The 26428-nt window shown below is 40.6% G+C and overlaps 1 protein-coding gene across 2 annotated transcripts in view; it reads right to left on the minus strand.

The window, feature by feature from the left end:
• The window catches only part of itgb2 (integrin, beta 2), a 37750-nt gene that overhangs the window by 10253 nt on the left and 1069 nt on the right, over positions 1 to 26428 (minus strand). Inside the window, exons 1-3 of one of the 2 annotated variants that reach the window (XM_028591916.1) lie at positions 14754 to 14920; positions 10601 to 10652; positions 5834 to 5928 (exon numbers count right to left, since the gene is read on the minus strand). In XM_028591916.1, coding sequence (XP_028447717.1) covers positions 5834 to 5928; positions 10601 to 10649 — 144 coding nt within the window. In that variant the 5' untranslated portion in view covers positions 10650 to 10652; positions 14754 to 14920. Of the gene's footprint in view, positions 1 to 5833; positions 5929 to 10600; positions 10653 to 14753; positions 14921 to 26428 lie in introns of those variants that run through there. The other variant, XM_028591915.1, reaches the window with a different exon arrangement.

Consider the following 26428-nt stretch of genomic DNA (forward strand, 5'->3'; position numbering starts at 1 on the left):
TTGGTTTGTTTGTCTTTCAAAGCGCTATATAAATTCAATTTATTATTATTATCAGTAGTGGCCCATAGGGTCCATAGGGGCATTTGGCCAAATTCCAGATGGCCAGTCTGTCACTCAGTTGGCATGATAATCATGCTTTGTTATCCTGAGAAGCCTCAGAGTTCTTTACACCTGGCATACTTTAAGGATGTCACAAGAACCGATCCTCGGGACCAAGTCGATACCAAAATTCTGAAAACATGACGGTATTTGTTTTTCTACAGTACCGTATAGGTTATGGGATGCACTCCTTCTGGACCTGACGTCGGCAGTATGTACCCTTAACGTAGCTGCTAAATGCTGAAGAAGAACTGCGACCAGAACAGAAAAACAGAGAATATCTATGGAGTTATATTACTGCCATTAGTCAAGAGCGCATTATTTCAATTTGAGAGCATTTCTCACTGATATTACGTTCAGATTTCTTGCTCTCACACTCAAATGGTCACTGCTCGTGCTTAGATTTGCTCTGCTTGTGCTCAAACTTTCTGCTTGGACTCAGATATGTTGTTGTTTGGACAGATTTCCTGCTCTCAGCTTTGAACCTTCTCCTCGCACTCAGTCTGATTCTGCTCGCTTGCAAATTTTCTGCTCTCGGATCTCTCCTGCGCGCTTGGATTTTTTTGTTATAATCCTGCCAAAAGTCAACAACCAATAGAATGCCAGCTGTAGTGTTGACCAATGAAATGATCCCTGCCCCGTTTAGGGTGCGTTCACTTTACGTTAGAACGTCTGTTGAGGGCGGCTGCACTGTAACCGATAACTGTAACCAAGTTTATATACCCCCGCGCCGTTCATTGCTTTATTATAAGTATATGTCAACAATGTGCACAGAAGGAAACGGGAGAAAGCTTTGAAGTGGGACATATGAAGTTATGTCCACAACTACGAGGGTCAGTAACATAACTTAAGCACCTAGCTAGCTAGCTAACATATGGCGCTAGCATATAGCCTAGCTTGATGTCCATAAACAAATAGATTTTCTTTATTGTATAGCTATATTGAACGACATATGACGGACTGTATGTGTATATGTGATGACCCCACTTTGTATTTTTTCCTCGTTTGGTTAACCATGTTCCTGGGATTTGGCTGATTTCATGTTAGAGCCAGTAGTAAAACCTAAACTGTAATATAACTGAAAGAACACAAGAAACTGGATTGTTTGTGTCAGTTTTTGCATCACTGTTGTGTTGTTCATCAGAATTTAGTCTTCATTCCTTCATATAACATTAGTCTGAAAATGATGAATTCACATCAGTCTGTTTAAAAAGTTGTAACATTAAGTACAATTTCACCACTATAACAAAAACAAATCTAGAAATGATATGCTTTCTTATTTGCTCCTTAAATAGCAGTTATTTGTTTAATTAATACAAAGCAAACTGAACTGAAAAAAACAAGTATTTTGTTTCACGTTCTTTTCATCCAGGTGGGGCTGAGGGGCTCGACCCCTGTTGTGTCACAACATCTGTGTGTCCGTAGTATGAACAATACACTTTTAAGGTTTTGTGTCAAATATTGTGCAATTTGTTATGAATTACTCATTGTTTTGACAAGGTAAATTAAAGCTATTTACCAAGTGTCAGCTCTGGTCAATTTAATTGTACTGTTTTTTTTTATAAATGTTATGGAAAATGAAAAAAACAATTTGCCTTGATCAGGGTTTTAATTTGTTGCAAATATGAACATGGTTTTAATAATCTGTATCTTATTGCTCTGAAAAAATACAATGATTTAAGAAATATCAGTGATACTTATCAACATTTATTGAATTGATTGAATATATTGGCAGACATTACAGGCACCTATTCATGTCAACAGAGAAAACAATAGTTTGTTCTCTCTTTTATCACTTTGATTATGCAGGTGATGGTGCAGAAAGAGGGGTGAAGTCCTTGTAGATCTCTGGCACTTTGAGGACAGAAAGATCCAGCAACTCTCCACTGTTGTCTTTGTATAGTATGCTCCTATTAAAGACAAATTCATAGACATAGCTTTCTTATATATATATATATATATATATATATATATATATATATATATATATATATATATATATATGTTTTTTAATATTCAGAGACCGGATGTTGTCATTTCCAAGGCAACAGCGCCAGCCTAGCCTACCAGTGTTGCTTTCAGCCCAGGCTAAAATTACTTTGGAAACCTATACTCTTGATAATGCTTGGGGGGAATTTTATTTCATAATGTCACATCTATTTATTACCCTGTCTCCCTGCCTCCCTTTGACTCTCTGTTTCTTCCCACCGCAGACAACTTTGCCCAAAGAGAGTCGAACCAGCTGACTGAGGAAACAGACTTTCAGTTCACGGCTGAAACGGTACCGTTACGCCACCGTTAACAATCCCAACAAACTTTCTGTTGCTGCCGTTAAACTTGCTGATCTGGCAGAGAGTCACCGGGGGTTCAGGATCAGATCATGGGGATCAGACCTCCGTTGCTGGGTCTAATATTCTAATATTAGCTGCTGCTGCAGCTAGCTAGCAGGTAGCCACCAGCCCTGTGACCTCGGTCCCTGCGGTTCGCTGGCGTTACCCGCTCTAGCTGAGCTGGGAATCTGCCGCGCTTGTGATTTATTCATATTTTCTTTTCTTTGCAGTGATATGCTATGATGCACTGATGCCAGGCAGGCTTGCTGCTGCTTTTAGTCAGAGTCTGTGAGATAACAAAACTTAATAAAATATAAAATATAACGTGCATATAAATAGACGGAATAAATAAAAGTCCCCGGAAATAAATATAAGTAAAACATATGTATTTAGGCTATTGAACTATAATGACTAGCTAATGCCTATATATGTATTGCCTCATTTATGTATTTCATGTTCTATTTCATAGCCATATTTATTATGTAAAGGGTGGCAAAAAACGGATGATCAGTCGCTTAGGAAGTTATAGGCTACAGTTTCCCTCAACTGCAGCTGGGACATTCTAACGCTTAACGTTTTTTCACGTGGTTTAAGTCAGTTATCAGTCACATAACGTCCATAATAATTGGACTTTGGTTTCGATTTTTTGACAGTTTTCAGTGGTTATGAGTAGCAATATGAGAGAGAAATTTGGTAAACATTGATCATTGCTTAGGTACATTAAACCACATTAAGCTTTTTCACGTTAAGAGTTAGAATGTCCCGGCTGCAGTTGTTTTTTAATACATGTTTATGAAATGAAAATTGAATGAAAAAGTACACAGACCAGACTGATATGAATTCATCATTTTCAGACTAATGCTATATGAAGGAATGAAGACTAAATTCTGATGAACAACACAACAGTGATGCAAAAACTGACACAAACAATCCAGTTTCGTGTGTTCTTTCAGTTATATTACAGTTTAGGTTTTACTACTGGCTCTAACATGAAATCAGCCAAATCCCAGGAACATGGTTAGCCAAACGAGGAAAAAATAAAAAAAAAGTGGGGTCATCACATATACATATACAGTCCGTCATATGTCGTTCAATCTAGCTATACAATAAAGAAAATCTATTTGTTTGTGGACATTAAGCTAGGCTATATGCTAGCGCCATATGTTAGCTAGCTAGCTAGGTGCTTAAGTTATGTTACTCACCCTCGTAGTTGTGGACATAACTTCATATGTCCCACTTCAAAGCTTTCTCCCGTTTCCTGATGGGTGCAGGTGAAAGTGCGTCGACCATTCTGTGCACATTGTTGACATATACTTTAAATAAAGCAATGAACGGCGCGGGGGTATATAAACTTGGTTACAGTTATCGGTTACAGTGCAGCCGCCCTCAACAGACGTTCTAACGTAAAGTGAACGCACCCTCAACGGGGCAGGGATCATTTCATTGGTCAAAACTACAGCTGGCATTCTATTGGTTGTTGACTTTTGGCAGGGTTATAACACAAAAAAATCCAAGCACGCAGGAGAGATCCGAGAGCAGAAAATTTGCAAGCGAGCAGAATCAGCCTGAGTGCGAGGAGAAGGTTCAAAGCTGAGAGCAGGAAATCTGTCCAAACAACAACATATCTGAGTCCAAGCAGAAAGTTTGAGCACAAGCAGAGCAAATCTAAGCACGAGCAGTGACTATTTGAGTGTGAGAGCAAGAAATCTGAACGTAATATCAGTGAGAAATGCTCTCAAATTGAAATAATGCGCTCTTGACTAATGGCAGTAATATAACTCCATAAATATCCCCTGGTCTCCGTGCACAGTGCACACTGATGGCCCCAGCCAGCCTCTGGCTTTACCGTAACGTTTTCTCCACATCACATGGAAATCATACTCTCACTCAAAGCCCTGCACTCCACAGTGACAGAAAGTTAAAACTGGAAAAATCATGACATGGTTGTTCATGTTTGTGTTTGTTGTGAAGAAACCAATACAAATAATTGAATAATAATAAAGGAGGACATGGGTTTCAGTTTTTTACTGCACATTATGTGACATCTGTAGTTGCCACTGTCTTTTTTTATAATATTCAAATGTTTAAATTAAGAACTTAATGTTTTAGTATTCTTCTTCTTTTAATTTTTGGTTGGTGGTATCAGTACCGACTACTAGATTTCCGTCATGGTGACACCCCTACATACTTTATGTGAGAAGGCTCTGGTGTTTGGCCTTGATGGGGCTCCTGACTCCCATGGTAACATGTTGCATGGCCTCCTGTTGGCGTGATCATACAGGATGCTACCTGGGACGTACTGCATAAAGCTTCACTTCCCAATCAACTCACCTGAGACTTATCAGTTCATCACCTGCCTTTTAAAGCCGAGTGTGACCTTCCTCTCCCTGCCGGATTGTTACCTACCCCGAGAATGAGGCTTCTGCAGCTCTCAGTAGTGATTTCCAGTTTTGATTCTAGCCTAATGCTACGTTTACACGTGGCCGGCTATTTTCATAAACGGACATTTCAACCTCTGCGTTTTCAAAAATAACATCGTGCACAGCTGTCAGTTTTCAGAAAAGTGTTCGTTTACATGTACCCGTGTATATATGCAGTCAAGAGCATGCCAGACCTGTAGGTGGCAGTTTAACGAGAAGCTCAAGCCCACGCTACTGTGGTATTTAGTAAGACACTCTGAAAGGAAGTTTACACTGTGTTATGTTGGGTTTTGGGGCAGAGTTTTAAAGATGTTATCTGTGTGTGTGTGTGTGTGTGTGTGTCGCATTATAGGGGAAAAAGAGAGCTGGAGAGAAGCTTTGAGTTAAAACGTCTTCAGACTGACGTTGGCTTCTTATTCTTGTTCAGTTTTTATCATTACAGATGTTGGTCCTCAGTGGATGGAAACAGTATGTAAACTGTTGGAGTAATGGTTCTCTCTGTAATGACACAAAGGCCCCGGCCACAACTAGAGACTTTATAGTATGCTCCATACCAGTGGGAAGGGTTTATACCATTGATTAAAAAAAGAATATATATTTTAAAGTGAAGAGTAAAAGAGAGGCACTATATCAGCACAATGTTCTTTAAGTTACTGAACGTTTGTTCAAGCTGGAGATTGATATTTTGTGGGTAAATCCTGAATCTGCAACGTAGCCAGTAACATTTCTCCGTCAGGTAAATGAAGTAGGACAAGGTTTTCCTCTGGAGTAGAAGTACACAGTAAGTCAGTAGTACACAGCGGGATTGTATTGGGGGGCCTTCTGTGAGTTATTTCGGGAAGTGGACATTCTCAGCGCTCCGAACCGCTCACATGCTCTATTAACAATACATCACAATCTGATTAGGATAATTGAAGTGCCCATAAAGTGTGGAGCTGCCACTGATTTGAAGGCCCGAGTTGGGAGAGTTTAACGGCTTCTCACCAGCTGGTTGCACCAGGCACAGTACGGCCCAGATCTGATACAGTCATCACATGAGTGGATCACCGACTTCGAGCAAACTTCCTCTTGACACAACCCTGCAAAGAAAAACACAAACTACATGTAAGATATCTACAAGTAAGACACAAGATTCTAAACTTATTATTATTATAATGTGCTGTCGACACAAATAATTAGAATTCATTTTTCACATCTAACTCTTCTAGAAATGACAGATTCTGTAGAGGTGGGCAGATGGACACCTGTACTACATTTTGTGTTAGGCCTCTTCCCCTATACAAGTTTTGGGGCTTCAGAATCTCAGTGACATATTTTAATATATTCAAAGCTTCAACAATGGCAAAACATTCAATTACAGATTAGGACGCCGGTTACCGTGGCAACGTTCGAAGCTTGGAAGCATTTGGACCAGCCTTACATTGATACTAGTAGAGATAAGTTTGCCTGTGTTTTTTTTTCTTCTGTTGTATCAAGTTCAACGTCCAAAACGCGCTGGGAAACATTTAAACATTTCCCGCTACAGCTAACGCTAGCGCTAGGTAGCTAGCATGGTTGGCAGAATGCTGAACAAGACAGTGAAAACACAAAAGTTTAAGATGAAAACACGGACGACAGCCACCGTACTTGGAACCGAACGTTAATCGGTCCTACATTTCAGTACTGCTGACTTACAATGGCGGACCAACAGACAGAGAAAGAAGACCGTTCAACTACAAGTCCAAAGAAAAATAAACAAAAAGCTAAACTCCAGTCCGTTCTTCTGCAAAGAATTACCCTCTCTCCATGGAGTCGCTTTTAAGGACCAGCATTCAGGAAATGACAGCCAGGCTGTAAACCAACCGTAAACCTCAGAGCCGCTGGGCTCTCATCCCCGCCATCTCAGCAGCGACAAGCATAAAGCTGCAGTACCCGAGGCTGCACTCTCAGGACTGCAATCCTAGGACCACATTTCTAGGACTCTAGCTTTTCGCGACTGCGCAAACTACTGAAGTGGGGCCGCATGTTCTCTTAATACATCCATGCATGTAACGCTAACGTTGAAAACAATTCTGGTGTCTTGAATTGGACAGCAGTATTTCTGGTCCTCCAACACTTCTAGCCCCTGATATGGGGAAGCCACGTGTGTGTGCCACAGCCGACATTAACATTAGCACTGTGGAGTTCAGTCCGCTGCACTGTTTGGGATGGCAGAGACACTGTGGTTGTAGACTGCGGAGGACCTGTTACCTTTTAGGGGTCTCTACGTTCCTGGACTGGAGAACAGGGGCGCCGAGCTCAGGTCGAGGGGTGGACCCATGCCAGACAAGTGGATGCCAGATTTGGACTCATGTCGGGAAGGCGGAAGTGGATTTGTTCGCCAATCGGTGGAACACACTTTGACCCCTTCAAGGTTAGACCGTGGCCCACCACCCAGCTCACTTGAGTACTACCTAGGTGAGCAGACGCCCCCTACTTCTTCGCTGCCGCGCTGCGGTTTTTCAGAAGACGGCAGGCTGCGGCGCATTAGTTGGCCTTTAGTTGGCCATGATCGGTGTGGTTGGGTCGGTGTTATGCCACAACAGAGCTCATATGTGGGGCTCCTAGTTCTACAAGCACAGGCAAACCCTCTATCTAGAGGCCCTGTGGCTCCTATGACGTCAAAGAAGAGAGCATGGATGTCAGACAGCAGTGACGTGGCCTTTTATGCTGTGCTACTGCACGGTTTGAGTAGGCATGTCCTAATTGGCCGGCTACGTTTATGCAAAGTTCAGTGGGCAAACATGTGCTCAGGATTGGAGCAGGGTATTACCCATAGAGTCCAGTAGAGGGCTCCGACTGTGCTTATAGAACTAGGGTTATAATAGCATTACCTTCGTTCTATGGTGACATGCAGCAATGGCCCGCAGGTTGGACTGAACCTAAAAGCCTATCCTTGCATGCCCGTTGTTCAACATAGTGTCATTCCATATGATGATCTAGATGGCGTGGTTATGTTCACTAACTCTTCCTCCTCTTGGTATACCTTCAGTGGTGTAGTATTGTCTTCATTATTCCTGCTCTAATGAAGAGCCTGGGAGCTTCAAACCATTTGACATTTGAAGACATTATGCTCAGCTAAATAAAGGCTTTTATTAATGTATTTCTCCTTACTGTGCCTAAGCCATACCTGTCAAGTTTTGGATATGAAAATAAGGAAAATTTTCCGGCGCCCACCGCGACCAGTCCCACCACCCCAACCAAGCTCCAGTATCCCTTACATTTTAAGCAGAGGTGGGTAGAGTAGTCAAAAATTGTATTCAAGTAAAAGTACTGTTACTTCAGAATAATATGACTCAAGTAAAAGTAAAAAGTAGTCATCCAAATAATTACTTGAGTAAGAGTAAAAAAGTACTTGGTGAAAAAACTACTCAAGTACTGAGTAACTGTTGAGTAACGTCTGGTTTATTTTTTTTAACACAAACATTCAATCAGACAGACAAAAATACAAAATAATCATCTTTAGGCAAATTATAGCCTAGTTCATCCAATCAATAAAATAAATTTAAATTAATTAATTACAAAATAGCTTAAATTCAAATAATCCAGGTAAATTCAAATACTTAAAAAATTAAATCAATAAAATAATAATACATAAAAAATAAATAAGCACAAGTAACACAAATTTCCAAACCTTTATACTTTTTTTTTTTTTTACCAGGCTCTACATGCAGAACTAGAACAAGGCAATGGAGCTGCTGTTTGGCACTTTTACTAAGGTAAACATGCTTTCATTATGAGGTCAGAGGCCTGGACTACGAAGCAAGATTTTGTTTTCTGTATCACGGAGGTGGATCACTTGTTACCGCGTTCAATCGCCGTGGTAACTCATGCTGGACGCCTAACCTGGTCGGGAGCAGGTTATGTTGGAGATCAGAGATCAACTGGTGTAAAAGCACCGCCTACCGACCAATCAATACTCGGTTGATCACGGCGTCACCGTTTTTAGAAGAGCAGGTGGAGCTCGGTGCAGAGAGAGAGAGAGAGAGAGAGAGAGAGAGAGAGAGAGAGAGAGAGAGAGAGGGGGGGGGGGCATACAAAAACATTTAGAGACCGACAACCCCGTTAACAATCCCTGATGGGTATATTTATGAAATATATAGATTTTAATGGGAGGGAATTACATATTGGTTATTTGTCGGCTTCTTGAGCCATATGTCACCAATGCACACAGTGGTTTGAATTATGTTTTTTTATATTTTTTATTTGCTCTCACGATCATTTGCTCTTGCTTTTTTTTTTGCCAGCTGTCCTCCTGTTTTAGGAAGCAGCGACTGTATTGCGTTTTGTCTGTAAAACCGTGTCTGTGTTCTTCATATTTATGTAGAATTCTAGTTTGCTCTTCTTATGTAAAATATGTGGCTATTGGTCATGTTGGGCAAACATCGCCTCTTTTATGTGAACACGCGCCGCTAGATTGGGAAACCCTGATGGTTGATTGAACTAGTTGTTAACCACCGTCATGACACAGTTTGCGGGACCGCGGTGGTTAGATTAGGTGAAGCCGGGTAACTGAAAGAGATCCAGGACATGTTGATCTGACAATGTTGACAAATCTACTCAAGTAAAAGTAAAAAGTATAGAGATTTTAAACTACTCCTAGAAGTATAATTTTTTCAAAAACTTACTCAAGTAAATGTAACGGAGTAAATGTAACTTGTTACTACCCACCTCTGATTTTAAGACAGGTGTACAAGAAAGCTAAAATCACCACTTGATGCAGAATGCTGAAAACATTTACAATTTATAACATTGCTTGTCTTTACATTTACATTTTATTTTCATTCCACACATTCTTTTCATTTCATATTGCTTTTCTTTTACAGTTTTTCTTTTCATTTCACATAACTTTTCTTTACTCTTTTAGTGAGTTATTGTACAAATTTGTTGCAGACTTTGCATTCTTTAAGATGTTTTGGAAGGAGTGTATTTGTGGGCTGGGCCAGAGTGGTTCATTTTACATGAGAGTAGAGCGCAAACACTTCTGTTTTCTAACGTCATCCTATTCTCTGGAACAATCTTTCATACCATGCTAAACACCCTTTCTCAACTTGCATTGCTATGGGGAATGCATAGTAAAGCCTTCATAAGTTTTGGCAGTGCACCGTCTCTGTCGTAGTGTCCATCATCCGTGTCTGTTTTTTTTTGGTGTTTTTCCCCGCGTTGTCACTCATCATCTGACCTCACACACTAACCTCGCGACAACTGCCACCTACAGTACCTGTAGTAGGCTACTGCAGGTGGCAGTTATCGCGAGGCTAGTGACAGAGCTCAGATTGGGAATGTTTTTTTTTTTTTTACTCCGCTCGGGCCCGGGGTATTATTATTTTTTAATAACGCAGGATAAAATACGGGAGATTTACGGGAAAATACTAATACGGGAGGACAGCGGGAAAGTAGGGTAAAATACGGGACTTTCCCGGCCAAAACGAGATACTTGACAGGTATGGCCTAAGCGTGCCTGAAAAACATTTTATTTGATGTAACTATTCTTTGCAACTTGAAGAACAAGGGTCCTGGAACTCACTGCAATTGAAACTGAATGGATCGATTGGTCTGAACATTATTTATTACTTTTTTTTTGGGGGGCCTTTAATCATTTTTAGTCCCCTGCTACCCAATGACAAAATGCCGTCACATACATTTGGTACATAGCCTATAGTTTACGACAGAGGTCTTCAACAGGGGGTCCTATTCAAATAAATGATGTAATGTTAACTTTTTAAAACTTACCATTTGCAGCCATCAGCAGGAGCAGAAGAAACCGCAAACACAGAGCCATTTCCTGATGAAAAAACAGACAGACATTGCATTGGAGGGCTATTGCATTCCAAAGACAAAAAAATAATTTTATGTTTTTCCTCCTCAAACTTCTGCTCTTAGTATGTGCTTATATACACACAAACAAACATATACATATCCCCCATAAACATTTGTCCAGTAGTACATATCCACATCTTTACATAGACTACATTTGCATGTAAATACATCCACATGTATCCATATTGATTGATTTTAAACCCCAAGTACTTAATATTGTCATTTTCCCAGTTAAAACTACCAAGATTATGAATTTGTATTGCAGGCTTATAATTGTATGAGATAATCTGCGTCTTGTGTATATTTAATTTATAACCCAAATAGTACCCAAAGGTTATCAAGCAGGAGAGTAGTTTAGGCAGACTCAAGTCGGGCTGGGAAAGAGTGATTAGTAGGTAATCCACAGTGTTGGCCAAGTTACTTCCAAAATGTAATACATTATAGATTACTAGTTACTGTCATTTGAGAGTAATTAGTTATATTACAACACTGATTCTTGAGAGTCGGGACAAAACATGTCCCACATAGAAAGGTCTAATTTATATCAAAAATGAAGAAATTCATCATGATTGACATACTTACAAAGTTAAATCTAAAGGAACTGTATATACCTATGTGATTTTTAGAATATCCTTTTTTATCTTTTTGGGGAAAATTTGTTTAAATGTATGGTCTGTGCACTTGTCCTCAGCAAGAGGTCACAATATTAACCATCCCAAAAAACTTTAAAAAAGCTCTACAATTGTGAAAACATATATATCAAATAAAAAAGAAGGGGTACAAATATAAAAAACAATGTAAGAAGTGAACATCAAACAATATTTTCCATAAAAATCTGCCTATTAAAGTTGTGTCCTCAGTTTCTGTCAACTCCGTCAGATTTTTTCATAAAGCTCATTAAATCAGGAAATAGCATGGTCAGCTTTATTCCTGAGGACCCCTTTTCATCTCTCTGCCTGTGGTGAATGCAACACTACCACACATGCTCTGGTACATTTAAAAAATGTTGATATTTAGACAAACAATGTCAATATTCCTATGGTCACAGCTGCATCATGTCAATACCATCTTTCTGTTAAGATACTTTTTTTAAACCATAATGGATTGAATTTAAGCATTTTAGGGAGGTTATTGGGACAACTAGCAACTGAGGAAAAACTAACTAGCTGCAGTGTACAATACATGATTTGGCGGGAAAATACATGCACTTACATCAACTCCGTCAGACGTCAACTCCGTTAGGTTCTATGTTTGACGGAGTTGACCTGTAAGCTGACAGAGTTGACAAATCCACCAATAACCTCTTAATGTGCGAATATAATATTATTTGTGAATATAGTGAAGGTTTAAAATGTTATTTCAGGGTTTTATTTACACAAATGCACATACATAACGTGCATTACATTATTTAACCATACACATCTGACTTTTAGAGAATGGGCAGGCAGTGGCCTGCTTATTATTGTGTAACGTGTAACTTTCCCAGCACTTTAATATACTGTATATACAGTACAGGCCAAAAGTTTGGACACACCTTCTTATTCAATGAGTTTTCTTTATTTTCATGACTATTTACATTGTCACTGAAGGCATCAAAACTATGAATGAACACATATGGAATTATGTACTTCACAGGTGTGCCTTGTCAGGGTTAATTAGTGGATTTGTGTCCCTTATTAATGGGGTTGGGACCATCAGTTGTGTTGTGCAGAAGTCCGGTTGATACACAGCCGACAGCGCTATTGGACACCTGTTAGAATTCATATTATGGCAAGAACCAATGAGCTAAGTGAAGAGAAACGAGTGGCCATCATTACTTTAACAAATCAGTCTGGAAAATTGCGAAAACTTTGAATGTGTCCCCAAGTGCAGTCGCAAAAACCATCAAGCGCTACAGCAAAACTGGCTCACATGAGGACCGCCCCAGGAAAGGAAGACCAAGAGTCACCTCTGCTGCTGAGGATAAGTTCATCCGAGTCACCAGCCTCAGAAATCGCAAGTTAACAGCAGCTCAGATTAGAGACCAGATGAATGCCACACAGAGTTCTAGCAGCAGACACATCTCTAGAACAACTGTTAAGAGGACACTGCGTGAATCAGGCCTTCATGGTCAAGTAGCTGCTAGGAAACCACTGCTAAGGAGAGGCAACAAGCAGAAGAGATTTGTTTGGGCCAAGAAACACAAGGAATGGACATTAGACCAGTGGAAATCTGTGCTTTGGTCTGATGAGTCCAAATTTGAGATCTTTGGTTCCAACCGCCGTGTCTTTGTGCACGCAGAAAAGGTGAATGGATGGATTCTACATGCCTGGTTCCCACCGTGAAGCATGGAGGAGGAGGTGTGATGGTGTGGGGGTGGTTTGCTCGTGACACTGTTGGGGATTTATTCAAAAATTGAAGGCATACTGAACCAGCATGGCTACCACAGCATCCTGCAGTGACATGCCATTCCATTTGGTTTGCTCTAGGCTGTGTAAGGGCTATTTGACCAAGAAGGAGAGTGATGGAGCGCTGTGCCAGCTGACCTGGCCTCCACAGTCACTTGACCTGAACCGAATCGAGATGGTTTGGGGGGAGCTGGACCGCAGTGTGAAGGCAAAAGGGCCAACAAGTGCTAAGCATCTCTGGGAACTCCCTCAAGACTGTTGGAAAACCATTTCAGGTGACTACCTCTTGAAGCTCATCAAAAGAATGCCAAGAGTGTGCAAAGCAGTAATCAGAGCAAAGGGTGGCTACTTTGAAGAAACTAGAATATAAGACATGTTTTCAGTTATTTCACACTTTTTTGTTAAGTACATAATTCCATATGTGTTCATTCATAGTTTTGATACCTTCAGTGAGAATCTACAATGTAAATAGTCATGAAAATAAAGAAAACACATTGAATGAGGTGTGTCCAAACTTTTGGCCTCTACTGTGTATGTATATATATATATATATATTTATTGTTCATATGCAAAAAATATGCTTAATCCCATATGGAATGGTAATGCTTGAAAGTTATGTTTTCTCCGATTTAAGATACAGTGGAGAACTTTGGTTATACTAGCTGTAATCCTCTAGCTAGAAAGGTCATGTTGGACTTAAATTGAAGCGTATAAACTAGGGAAGTTTTCTATGTACATTTGAGGCAGTGATATCTATAATAAAATGCTTGAAAATTATCACTTTTGCTGACAATTTGTCGCATGGACGGACATTTTTTTGTCTTTTGGGGTATGTTGAGGTTGATATTTGACAGCAAAAAGGCAGCAATCCCCAGAATCATTTTCTGCTAGTTTCCCCTATGTGTCAGGATACACCATGCAAAATATTAGGATTATATGACCATTTATGTAGCTGCAGTACCTTAATATTCAGAATTACAGCATTCCGCCAAAAGCTTTTCCCAAAAAGGGTATTTTTTTTGGCCCCTGAGACCAAACGGGGCTGAGTTGGGGGTGGTTGTTATCAACTTGTGATGGCCCAAGGTATAAGATAATAGGAAATAATAGTGAAAAAAAGGTAGCAAAAAACATCCTGAGGAGTGGACCTGGCTCCCGGCCTAATAGAATAACAAAACATTCATGTTGTTTAGTTTAAAACAGTCTAAAGGAAATGGTCAATTATAGTGTGATTAAAACTCACTACTACAATACTTGATTTACAGCTGATATGTGAAAAGGTGCACAACCTTATTTGTTTAACAGTAATTTAGTTTTACTGCGAACCGTCACAGGAAGTGCTTTTATTTTGAAGTAGAATACACGGAAGTTGTCTGTTGTGTACTCTTGCTAGCTTAACGTAGCTGCTGACCGTGAGTCGCTAGATGCAAAACGGGTCAGTCAAGCTGAAGTTGATCACTTTCTTGTTTTTAAAACTGCAACATGTTGAACAGTAAATGGTCACAGTTAAAGACAAGCGTTTTTGATCGTCATTCGAAGCCATTCCACTACAGGCATAGTTACTTTCCACGGCTGATAAAATGCAATGATATTACGTGTAGCAAGCCTAAACATTAATTCCCGACATGTTTCTATCGGTCAGCGGCTCGGACACACTGCTGTCCGCGCTGACGTACCGTTACCTTTCGGGACACAGATGTTGACCCGTTTCGTCTCTGGTTCTGGCTCTGACCACGGGAACAGAGACGGGACAGCTCACTTCAACGCAGCGTAATAAGTCCTGAAAATAATATCCATCTCGCAAATGTATCCGTCTCTGCAGTCATCTCAACCATCGAAAACAACAACAGGAAAGGACTTTCTTTTTTTTTTCGTGAAGAAATGTTTCGCGAAAAAAAAACGACACTAAATGCATTACAATACTGTTGTAACTCACGGTACTGAGATTGTAACGGGTATAATATTACCGACATTTAATTAGTAATGCGTTACAGCAAAAAGGATACTGTAATTGCGTTACTTTTGTAACGCGTTACTCCCAACACTGGTGGCAGGTCTTAAATTCAGTCTTTTTAATCCAAATACCTCTTATTTTTCCATCTTCTCTAATTAGCTGAGCGAGAGGCTTAATAAATAAAGCAAACAGAGCTGGGCTTAAGGGTCATCCCTGCAGCCTATTTTAAGAGGCACAGGGTTAGTTAGGCTGCCATTTATTTTTATCTGGCTAGCCAGGGTTAGGGGATTAGATAAAAAACGTATATTGCTACCCCATATTTTTAGAAATAGAATTACTGATCTGTTAAAGCCAAATCGTTGCAGTGTTAATATAAATATTCCCACCGGACAGAATCAAATGCCTTTTCGGCATCAAGGTTGAGAACAATGGATTTATCCTATTAAGTACTCGGGCCTGGTGCCCGATTTCTGGTGTATGACTTTTAGAAAAATAAATAAATTAAAAAGTCCACATGGGATTTGTTTTAATGCGCTGGATTTAACCAATCATCGAACTACACCAACCAATGAAACGAGTTCCACCACCAATGAAACGAGTTTTAGCCAATTAGATGCAAAGTAGGGCGGGTCTTTGCCAAAATGTCAGAGTGCAGTGCCTGGTCTCCGTGGTAACGCGGCAAAAAAAAAAATGGAGGCAAAGTTTATCAAACTTGGAGCATGTAGATACAGGCAGCTTTAGTTGAGAAAGTAGTTAAAAGAAATGGCGCTGGGCATGAATGGAGGACAAGAAGTAAAGGGTGGAGACGGGAAGCCGTTTAGCACTTGGTGCCTCAAACTGAGGGAGCCGGGTGCTGCTTCTGCAGCGCATGTTGAAGGAAGACACTGGACGGCAGCAGCGGTAAGAAAGAGCTTGCTAGTCATTAGATGCTAGTCACAAAGCTTCGGTACGTGCACTTTGTCATACGAGTACGTTACCGGCAACGACCGCTACCGCTGCGACTGCGCCTTTACTGACCGACCGTGATACAAACAATACGTGTGTGCACGTTCATAACGGAACATGATTTGTAAAAGCTATCTGAAGCCCAAACTGCCTTGACAAAGCTGTCTGTTTGGAATTAGCATGGCAGGTATTTAAACATAACTGCCTTGTTCCAGAGTCTAGACGTCTAGCTATGGCCAAAGTAGTACATTTTAGTTTTCACAATGATTCATTGTAGGATTATGATATTATTGCAATATGTAAATCCACATAGACTCTTTATTTAACATATGGATGGAAGAAGTAAAAATTGATCCAAAATGTTTTAGTTTGTGACGTCACAGTCCGAAATGAGCTGGCTAACCACAACCGTTAGCTCATAGCGTCAGCATGCTAACGCTAGCATGCTACGTCGTTCTCAATAGCAAAGCACTTCTACAACACACACAAGTTCACCATAATCTACAAAAGAACTACTTACATGAAACAGGCTTTCTTTTACTGTCTCTAGAGTTAGCTAGCTGACATGCGCTACATCTGAGCTACTGAGCATGTGCGAGTGCAATCAAAGATAGTAGTGAAGAAGAAGATGAAAAGAGGTCTCACTCTGTAGCTAAAACAGAAACCAGGTGAAAAGAGGATCTGCAGCAGTGAGCGAGAGCTGTGCAGTACAACAAAAATATGGTGTTTTTTGAAAATTAAACCATGTAAACCTATTCTGGTACAACCTTAAAATACAGTTATGAACCTGAAAATAAGCATAATATGGGCGCTTTAATGTGTCGTCTGAAATATTTTTCCTATGTCGCTCCGAAACGGACGTAAAAATATCACCACTTTCTCTGTAGTCTACTGTTAGCTACATACCGTAAATGTAGGCTACTTTTAAAATGCCATATTTTCCCTCTGGGCTCACCAAAACAGACGGAAAAGCATATTAACCATTCACTGCACGTGATTGCTAGTAAACATATTACATCTTTGATGTCATTTTTCAGTTTTTCAAGAATCGGCATCGGAATCGTAAAAATCCAAACGGTACCCAACCCTAGTCAGGGCTGGATGAGTTGGCTGAAAGATGGCTGTCGGGGTTGACTAGCCAACTGTGCTGTGGTAGCGATTCCAAAGAAACTGATTGGTCAGACGCTGGAGATCCTGCCCTACTCCCTTGCAACTGGCCTGTCACATTTGCAGCATGCATATCAACATAACATCAGACTGGGGGGAAAAAGGGGACTGAGTACCCAGGGCCTTCATGTGATGAGGGCCTTTCTATAGGGCCCAGAATTTTGTGCTACGCCCCTAGTTGACAACTGTGAATGTGAGTTGTGTGTGAATGTGAGATGTACTACCTTCTCAGGTAGTACTCCTAAATCTCATTGTATCTATAATGCAGTGACAATAAAGAAATTGTATCTTATCCTAAATCAGATCGGTCGGTGTTGGAAGTGGGGTCTGCACCATGGAAACTCAAGTGTTAGCTGGTTAGCTGTTAGCCGGCCCCCAGAAAGTGATGCGAGCCGCCCAAAAGTTGCTCCTGTTGGCCGCTCCCGGAGCAGCAGCCTATGCTGGGTTATTGGGAGCTGCTTAGAACTTAACCATAGACTGTACTGTATAATATTAATGGACAGAGCATGTGTGACATCACCCATTGGTTTGCGGAGTCGTCGAGTTTACCGTTACTAACGCAGCCATCCTGGTTGCAGATGTGACGATTTTAGACGAGAGGGAGGAGTGAGGGAGGAGCCCTTACACTCTACATTACACACTTTCACTGGCAATCACATCATAGCAGCGCCCTAAAACACCCGCTGCTTTATCGCCGATTTTAAAATCAGCGAGACCATGTAAGGTTTAGCCCCATGGTGGAAGGAGGAGACATGGACTCGGGAGTTCTTCACCGGATGCTTTGTTTTATTTCTCCCCCATTCACGGGGAAAGTGCGGTAGTGCATGGATGAATTATTACAAAAATATATCAAAAATAACAAAAACAACAAAGAAACTAAGTACAAACTAGTTAAATTATCATACTAAACAAATATTAAACAATAGAAAAGCCTAAATTGGGCCCTGACTATTGGGCTCTGGGCTCTAGCACCTGCACCTGCACCCTTCCAGGCTGAAACTGTTCGCCCCGAGGAGCCTCTGCCTCATTCCTTTATACCTGAAGCTCCTCCTACAAGACAAACCAAAGTTAATTGGAAATCAATCAACCTCATCATGTTACCTCAACATTCCACAACACTTCTGGCTACATCAATACAAAAGATACCAACTATAAATTCTATTCAGCTGATAACGCTGCTACGCTAACTCTCCCAATGTTAGACCCAGCTGAAAAAAGCTTCTGGGGGGGTGTTTGGCTCGAGGTCATGGTGCAAAGGACCCTAGGGTGAAATTACTCCGAACCATCACTTTAAAACTAGCGATTGAGACCATAAACTCATTATGAAAATGTTTACTGAGGTAATAAATCAAGTGAGAAACCGACCTTTTTGTCTCCCCCTGCTGGAATAGGCTCCGTGCACAGCGTCATGACGACCGTTCGAATATATATGAAATCGGCACCTCCACTTCCGGCAAAACATCACTCACATGTTTCGCCGGAGGTGGAAGTGCCGATTTCCTGTCAAATTCGAACGGTCGTCATGACGCTGTGCACGGAGCCTATTCAGATATGATGCAGGTTCAAGGAGTCTCCCCCTGCAGGAATTCATATAGAATGCAGGTTTAAGGCACTTCCGCATTTGCAGCACTTCACTGAACTCTTCCATTAATATTATACAGTCTATGAGCTTAACACATAAGGCTTTAATGTGGAGTAAATTCCGTTAAATTGTATATCAACACATTGTTGTGAAAATATACAGAACAGAGTGGAATATGTTGCACACGTTGCCTGTTGTCCATTCATGATAATCTCTCTTCTCTTCATTTTAATACTTAATAATATAATATGTTGTTAAATGATGCTGCGTGATAAATACCTTTGTATGTGATGGTAAACCAATGACTAGTGACTCAAAAACATTTGATGTTAAAATATTAAAGGTCCCTTAAACATCATGCAGTCAGGGGAGTACATATGACGATGGCGGTCATTTTGTTGCTAGGTGTGAAACCCCCGCCCACTGCCAGAGCTCCGGCTGACATGGTTTCCTGCATACCATAACAGGTCAAAGAGAACAGAGCTGTGTTGTCATCTCTATATTTCCGCTCTGTGACTCAGGCTAAAAGTATCTAGATTTTTTTCAAAAAATGTTCCATTAGAAAATAGGATAGATTTCTAAGCAGTAACTTCAGTGTGTGTGGTTCTGAGGCAAAGCAAAGGAACCAAAGATGTAGAAATAGGATGTGTTGACATCTCCCACCTTTGTTAGGTCTACAGATGGTACAGCCATGGTGGGGCTCCTGAAGGGGAGGGAACCACATTACTGTAAATGGTGTTCTGACAATTTCCTTAAGATCAATGTGACTAAAACAAAGAAAATGGTAATAGATTTTATGTGTACAATGACATGGCTCAAACACTGATATTGAATCGTAATCTGCTAGTGACAACTAACTTTAGTTCACAAAATGGTGACACATAAAAACGAGCATGGACGTAGCTCTTTTTGCAGCATTCCTCAACTGTTGGTGCTCCAACATATGGTACCCTTTAATCAACACAGTATATATTTCGGGTAAGTTCAGAGAGCTTTACATCAGAAAACAAAAAAAGTTATCATTAAATAATGATTTATGGACTTTAAAACCATGTTTCTGGTTTACCGAATGTGTGTGTGTGTGTTTTTGTATGTGTGTGTGTGTGCGCGTGTGCGTGTGGGTGGTGGTGTGTGTGTTTGTGTTTGTGTGTGAGTGTGGGTGTGTGTGTTGTGTGTGTGTTTGTGTGTGTGTATGTGTGTGTGTGTGCGCGTGTGTTTGTGTGTGAGTGTGGGGGTGTGTGTTTGTGCGTGCATCTGTGGGTGTGTGCATGTGCGTGCGTGTGGGTGGTGGTGTGTGTAGTGTGTGTGTTTGTGTGTGAGTGTGTGTTTATGTGTGGGGGTGTGTCTGTGTGTGTGTGGTGTGTGTCTGTGTGTGTGTTTTTTATGACTGTTTAGTACACATGTGTCAAACTCCAGGCCCGCGGGCCAAATCCGGCCCGAATATCAATTTGGGTTCACAATAAGTTTTGGCCTGCCTAGTTGTGCACCAAACCAAACACTCAGGAAAGTGTTTTTTAAACTGCAATTACCTGACATTCAAAGCAGAATATGTGAAATGTCGAAAAAAGCAACAAATTTACAGAAAAGTAACAAATGTTTGAGAAAGCCACAAAAAAGTTGGAACAAAAATGAGAAAAAAAGCTACCCAAATGTTAAAAAATAAAAGTGACATGCAGTAACAAAAGCACGTCAATAAACTCTACATGTCTGGCCCTTGGTGTGATTCTCTTTTTCCAGTGTGGCCCTCTGGGAAAATGAGTTTGACACCCCTGGTTGAGTGTGTCTTTGTGCATCTTGACCACTTCCTATCTGGGCTGTGATCAAGTATGAGTGGAGCGAGTGAGTCGGCTCGGCAGTGTGAACAGCTCCTGAGTCAGTCTCTGCTAGGTCACACACTCTACTCAGAACAAAGGGGAAGCTGGCTGCCACACCCGCTCTGCACACTTCCTTTAAAGGCCTTTGCACAACCGTCTGAAATTTTCACACATTTAAAATAAATACAACCTCAGGTTCACTTGTCACCTTAGAGACTTTCTTCTTCTTTTTTTCAGTTTTTGAAACTAGTTCCATTTTCTGCATTTCAAAAGGCTTTAGCACTAGAAGGGAAATAGCCCACACCATTTCACATTGTGCTTAAAGAATTATTCTGTTGTTGTTATCGAGTTCTCTTCAATACCTATCCTGCACATGCCTATATTTTAACATTTGCCTGATGATGGTCTAACAGAAACGTTGCCATCTATTACATTTATTATTGCAAGTTAGACAGTGTGCAGGAATTTCTTTGCAACTTAAGACCTATGTGCTACGTACTCGCCCCCCTCCGACACACCTGTCTCAGGTTATACTGAAGAAGTGCAACCTATTTTTCTGCACATTCCTATATTGCCATAATGATAGAATAATGTAGGGTTTTCCACTCAAACAGCCCCATTTCTTCACCAGAGCAGCGCTGATTAACCCGCTGAATGGATACAGTGCTGTCAATCTGACAGTTAACATTCTCAGTGGGTCAGAGTACTGTCACTTGGCTGCCTTTTCTGCCAACAGATAAAAGAAGAGACAGCATAATCACAACATCTCTCTTCATGGTACGTATAAACTAATACTCTAGTGGGGAATATCGAAGTGTGTTAGTTTGCTCGTAGCTAGTACTTAACCAAAACGGCCGCATCCAAAAGGCACAATCCATTTCTCCAAGATAATGTGATAAACAGTTCTGGGGGTTTGACAAGGTTGAGAATGCTGTGCGGTGTTAACTTTACCATTACATTTGTATTATACAAAAACATTTTGGGGTGTGTAGTGGGATAAATGAATCCCCTGAGAGTTGAACATATGTAGCCTACTTTATTTGTGTCTTTACTATTGAATGGTTGTACCTTTAAACACACCAGAGCTATCGGTTGTAGCTTTGGGTACTGTCAATATGATAAGTTAGTGACTTAATGTTTTCTATTTAGTTTTTAGGAGATAGGAACAGTACGGCACAGCAGCATGATATCGATGGTTTCTTTACAGTAGGAAGAAGTATTGAGACCGACGGTGTGCAGGCCAACCTTGTCGTCACAAAGACTTACAAATATCTTGGTGTGCTACTTGATTCACACCTTACATACCAGAAACACATTTCTAACTTAACAAAAAAGCTGAATCAGAAACTCTGTGTCTAACAAGATTAGATCTTATCTTTCCTTTCCTGTTTCTGAAACCTACCTACACGCAATTGTGTTTTCAACAATGTGCTACTGTCTTCCTATCTGGTCTCTTACCAATAAGGAAATTAGTGAACCAATAGCACGACGATACAATCTAGCTCACCAAAGTGGTCTCATCATTGCATTGCACTCGCACGATCAAACGCTCTGACTTACCAGAACTACATAAACAGTCACGCTATTGCATTTTATTTTCAGTTACAAATTGGCACTTCACCAGCACTTGCTGTTCTTCTTCCATCACACAATATGAGACCAGTACGCCTCACTAGGTCAGTTTCACAGGCATTCATTACAGTCCCCCCATACAAAAACAACTATGGCCAGAAATCCTTTTTTGTATAGATACACCAAAATTTGGAATGACATTCCCCATCACATCAGAACACTACCATCCATCACATATTTCAAAAAGGCATACAAAACTGTTCATTCAACAGTTACACTTGCACATATTGATTTGTTCATGTATTGTCCAAGTCAGTATTGTTGTTTTTAGTTGTGTGTATCTGTCTAGCCCATGCTAATGTCCTGTACACGTACAAGTGTTTCTCTCTTCATGTGCCGTAACTGTATTGTTGTTTCATGTTTCTGCAGAACAGGAACAGTCAGTCAGGCCCGTTTTAAACTGTAACTTAATGTTACTTTTAAAAACCTTTCCTGTATAATAAATGAAATGAAATAAAATGAACCTTCCCCCAGTCACGGCCAAACCAATAGCCATGCACCTGGCAGCAGAGAATAGAGGGAACCTTCTGGCCTTATCACAACAGATAGAAAACATGACCCAACGGGGAAGAAAAACATGTCTAGTAGACATGGTAAATACAACACAAAAAGATATCCTTGCGTGTTTGATGGAGATGGTTTGCACACACACACACACACACACACACACACACACACACACACACACACACACACACACACACACACACACACACACACACATACACACACACAAATGTATTCTGTATTATAAAAATGATACCTTTGGTTTACATACAGTATGCTTTCTTGTATACTAGTGTATAACACTGTGCTACAGTTACAACAGTAATGTCTTTCAACATTGCATTGCTGTTTACAGTGAACTCTTCAACCTCTTCAACTTTCAGACACTCTTCACACACACACACACACACACACACACACACACACACACACACACACACACACACACACACACACACACACACACACACACACACACACACACACACACACACACATCACACACACAAATGTATTCTGTATTATAAAAATGGTACCTTTTGGTTTACATACAGTATGTTTTCTTGTATGCTAGTGTATAACACTGTGCTACAGTTATAACATGTCTTGCCAAAAAATATATGTTCTGTTTCAACATTGCATTGGTGTTTACAGTGAACTCTTCAACCACTCTCAGCAGATACTATCACTGTAGAACCTTGTATGGAAATGTACATATAAGCCATGAAAGACAAAGGAGTTTTAGATTTAGAACCACAGTGCGTACATGGTATATCCAAAAATGTACTATTATGAAAAAAACGTTTGTGGCATTTTGCATGGAATGTTTCATTCTGGAGGAGATATGAGGCATTTTGCATTTTGTGTGTGCAGTTGTTAAAAACTAATATCAGGAATGTTATTTATGTGACTCATTTGAAGCAAACATTCACCATAAGCAGGATAGACATGTGCTCAGGGCGCCAGAAAAGTTAATAGATTCAAAAAAGGACAAAAATGTCAACAAAAAGCGACAACATTTTGAAAGAAGCGTCAAAAACCCATGATAAAGGGTTAAAATGTCAACAAAGTGACAAAGATGTACAAAAAAAAGAGAAAAATGTAAGAAAAGACACAAAAACCTCGGGAAAAAAAGCAAAAAAAAAATGCCTAAAATGTGAAGAAAAATTTCAAAAATGTGAAAAAAGCAACATGATCAGCTGACATGTTGCCTAGGGCAGCACAGTGGCTGGTTATCCAGTGCTGTGTCCCCTCCCTCAGACAGAAGCATACACATGGCTTGTTTCATGATGGACGTGGAGTACTGCCAGAAACTGAAGGACACAGAGCAAATGAGCCCCCTGTTATTGCAAATTATTTTTACCACTAAGTTCCCAAAAGCTTTCATCCATTTATAATTATGTGATATGAATGTAGAAGTTCTGAAGATAATACGGAACACTCGCTAGCTGCCTGTTCCATGTTGCTGATGAGTAACGCCAGCTGTGACCAACTACACCCCCCCCTTCGTCATCACCAGCCACCCAGACAAAAATCAAGAAAAGATGACACAGTAACTCAATATTCCAGACCATTCAACAAATAGTAACAAAGTAGATTATAAACCATAAACCAAATAAACGTAAATGTATAAATGACAGCATAAGCCCATCATACACGCCTCTCCCCAGCACAAAGCTTCTTAGGAGCCCTCCAGAAAGTTCAGATACTTTCCCCATTTTCTAGTGTAGACATCCAATCTGGCAAACCGTTTATGTGACATTTTTTCAAATGCCGCCACCCTAGCCGTCTCACAAGCCCACTCCTGGACTGATGGCACCCCTTCTTTCTTCCATCCCCTTAAAATAATCTGTCTGGCTATCATTCACCTAGTCTGGACCCAGCTTCTTATGTGCTTAACCATCCCCCCAAGGATTGACCAATCTACCTGAACAAATAATCTTGGGCGGAATGGAACCTGGGTCCCTGCAATCTGACATATGGCATCATGTATCCATAGGTGGCCCCAGGGAGGAGCTAGCGGGTGCTGTAGCTACCCCTAGGATTGCCATAGCACCCCCTTAGCACGCCCAAGAAATTGCTGTGGTTGATTTATAAATAAATAAAAAATCGTTAATGTGTAAATAGTATAATTTATATTTGAAAAATGAATAAATACATTAATAAAACAAACACATTATTTTTAGGCTAGAAAACACAGGTGATCGTATTCGGTCAAAGGGTGCAGCACACATTGAACTTATCACAGGACAGAGACCATCCCTTTTCATTAGACACTAGAACCATCCAATGAGCATACAGTATGGGAGTTTCGGTTTTTCTAGGTATGGTTTCAGAGAGCTGAAATGAGACAGCAGCGGAGCTGCAACAACTAATCCACGAGAGTTTACTGAACAACTAATCTGTTGAGAGTTTACTGCGTGCCAACTCCAGTAACAGGTTACAGCTAGAGTTATCAATGATAAAGGTGTGGGAACTAGACTCAGACTCAGGGAGCCTCTTTAACACCTTTACATTTACCCCGCCTGATGATTTATGCAGTGTGCTGCAATAGCAGCAATCGGCACAATGACTATTATCCCCCATACTTATTATTATTCTGTCACTCACATTTTTGTCCCACTACTAGTCACAGAGCGTTGCCAACACATGCACACAAAATACATCAAAACGTGTGTTATGATTGGAAATGGTGTGCTATGACTTTTCTAACAGATTTGCCGCGCGGTTTTCACGAAATCTGCATAAAACGGCGCAAAATTTCCCATGGACTTTAATGGGAAATCTTCGGGAAATCGCTTAACATAGCTCAAAACAACCCCTCTTTGGGGCCATACTGTATCGCCATACTTTAATGTAGAAAAATAATCAAAGGTTTAAGCCTTTATTGAGCTGAATGGGCATTCTGGTATCAAGCACGGTTTCTACCACATCACAGTTTATGTATCGTCCAGTTTTCAGACCGTTTCAGATTTTCCAGTGTGTGTGTATGGGGCCGGAACGTTGAGAGTTAGAGGGGAGGACAGAGGGGGGAGCAGCAGTACGATTCTCTGAAATTTTTCAAAAACAAATTGCTCTCTCCCCTACAGTTTTCACTCTTCATACATCATGGTTGGTCAAAATGTAGGGAATTTTGTGCCGGTCGCAAACTTTTGGCTCTGTTCATACCAACTGCCGATGGAAACAATGAAAAAAAAAATATCTGGAAGGACGTAGACGGTTCCCTGTTTGTTACCTGCTCTGTGTCGCAGATGTTTGATACCACAAACATAAAATGCATTCGCATTCACTGTTATCTCTCTTGTGATGATAATATCTTTGCCGTTTGGATCCACGGTTTTTGAATCACAGAACAAACTTAAGAGGTATAATTATCATTAAATGGACGTGTTTGACCCATTAAAGATACTGTCTCCCCCTCCCTCCTTCAATCCTTCACCGTGGAAATCACCAAAGCAACAAGTTCTGACACACATAGCTATCATGGAGACTCTTTACTGCAGGCCGTGTTGTCCTCTCTTTGCAGGACATGTCAAACAGCAGAGTAAAAGGGAGCTCAGATCAGCTGTTGATAATGATATTAACTATATACCTGTAGTGACGATGGCCCTCAACCATTGTCAAATCACTTTAGCAACACGTACTGCCACAGGAGGAGTAGAAGAAAATGAGTGCAGTGTGAAGAGAGTAGTGGAAAAAAGGAGGAGGAGACAAGATGAAAAAAGGAGAAGAGGTGTTATTTGTCAGCTAACATGA

The sequence above is a fragment of the Perca flavescens genome, chromosome 11, assembly GCF_004354835.1.
Source record: "Perca flavescens isolate YP-PL-M2 chromosome 11, PFLA_1.0, whole genome shotgun sequence".
In the NCBI taxonomy this organism is placed as follows: Eukaryota; Metazoa; Chordata; class Actinopteri; order Perciformes; family Percidae; genus Perca; species Perca flavescens.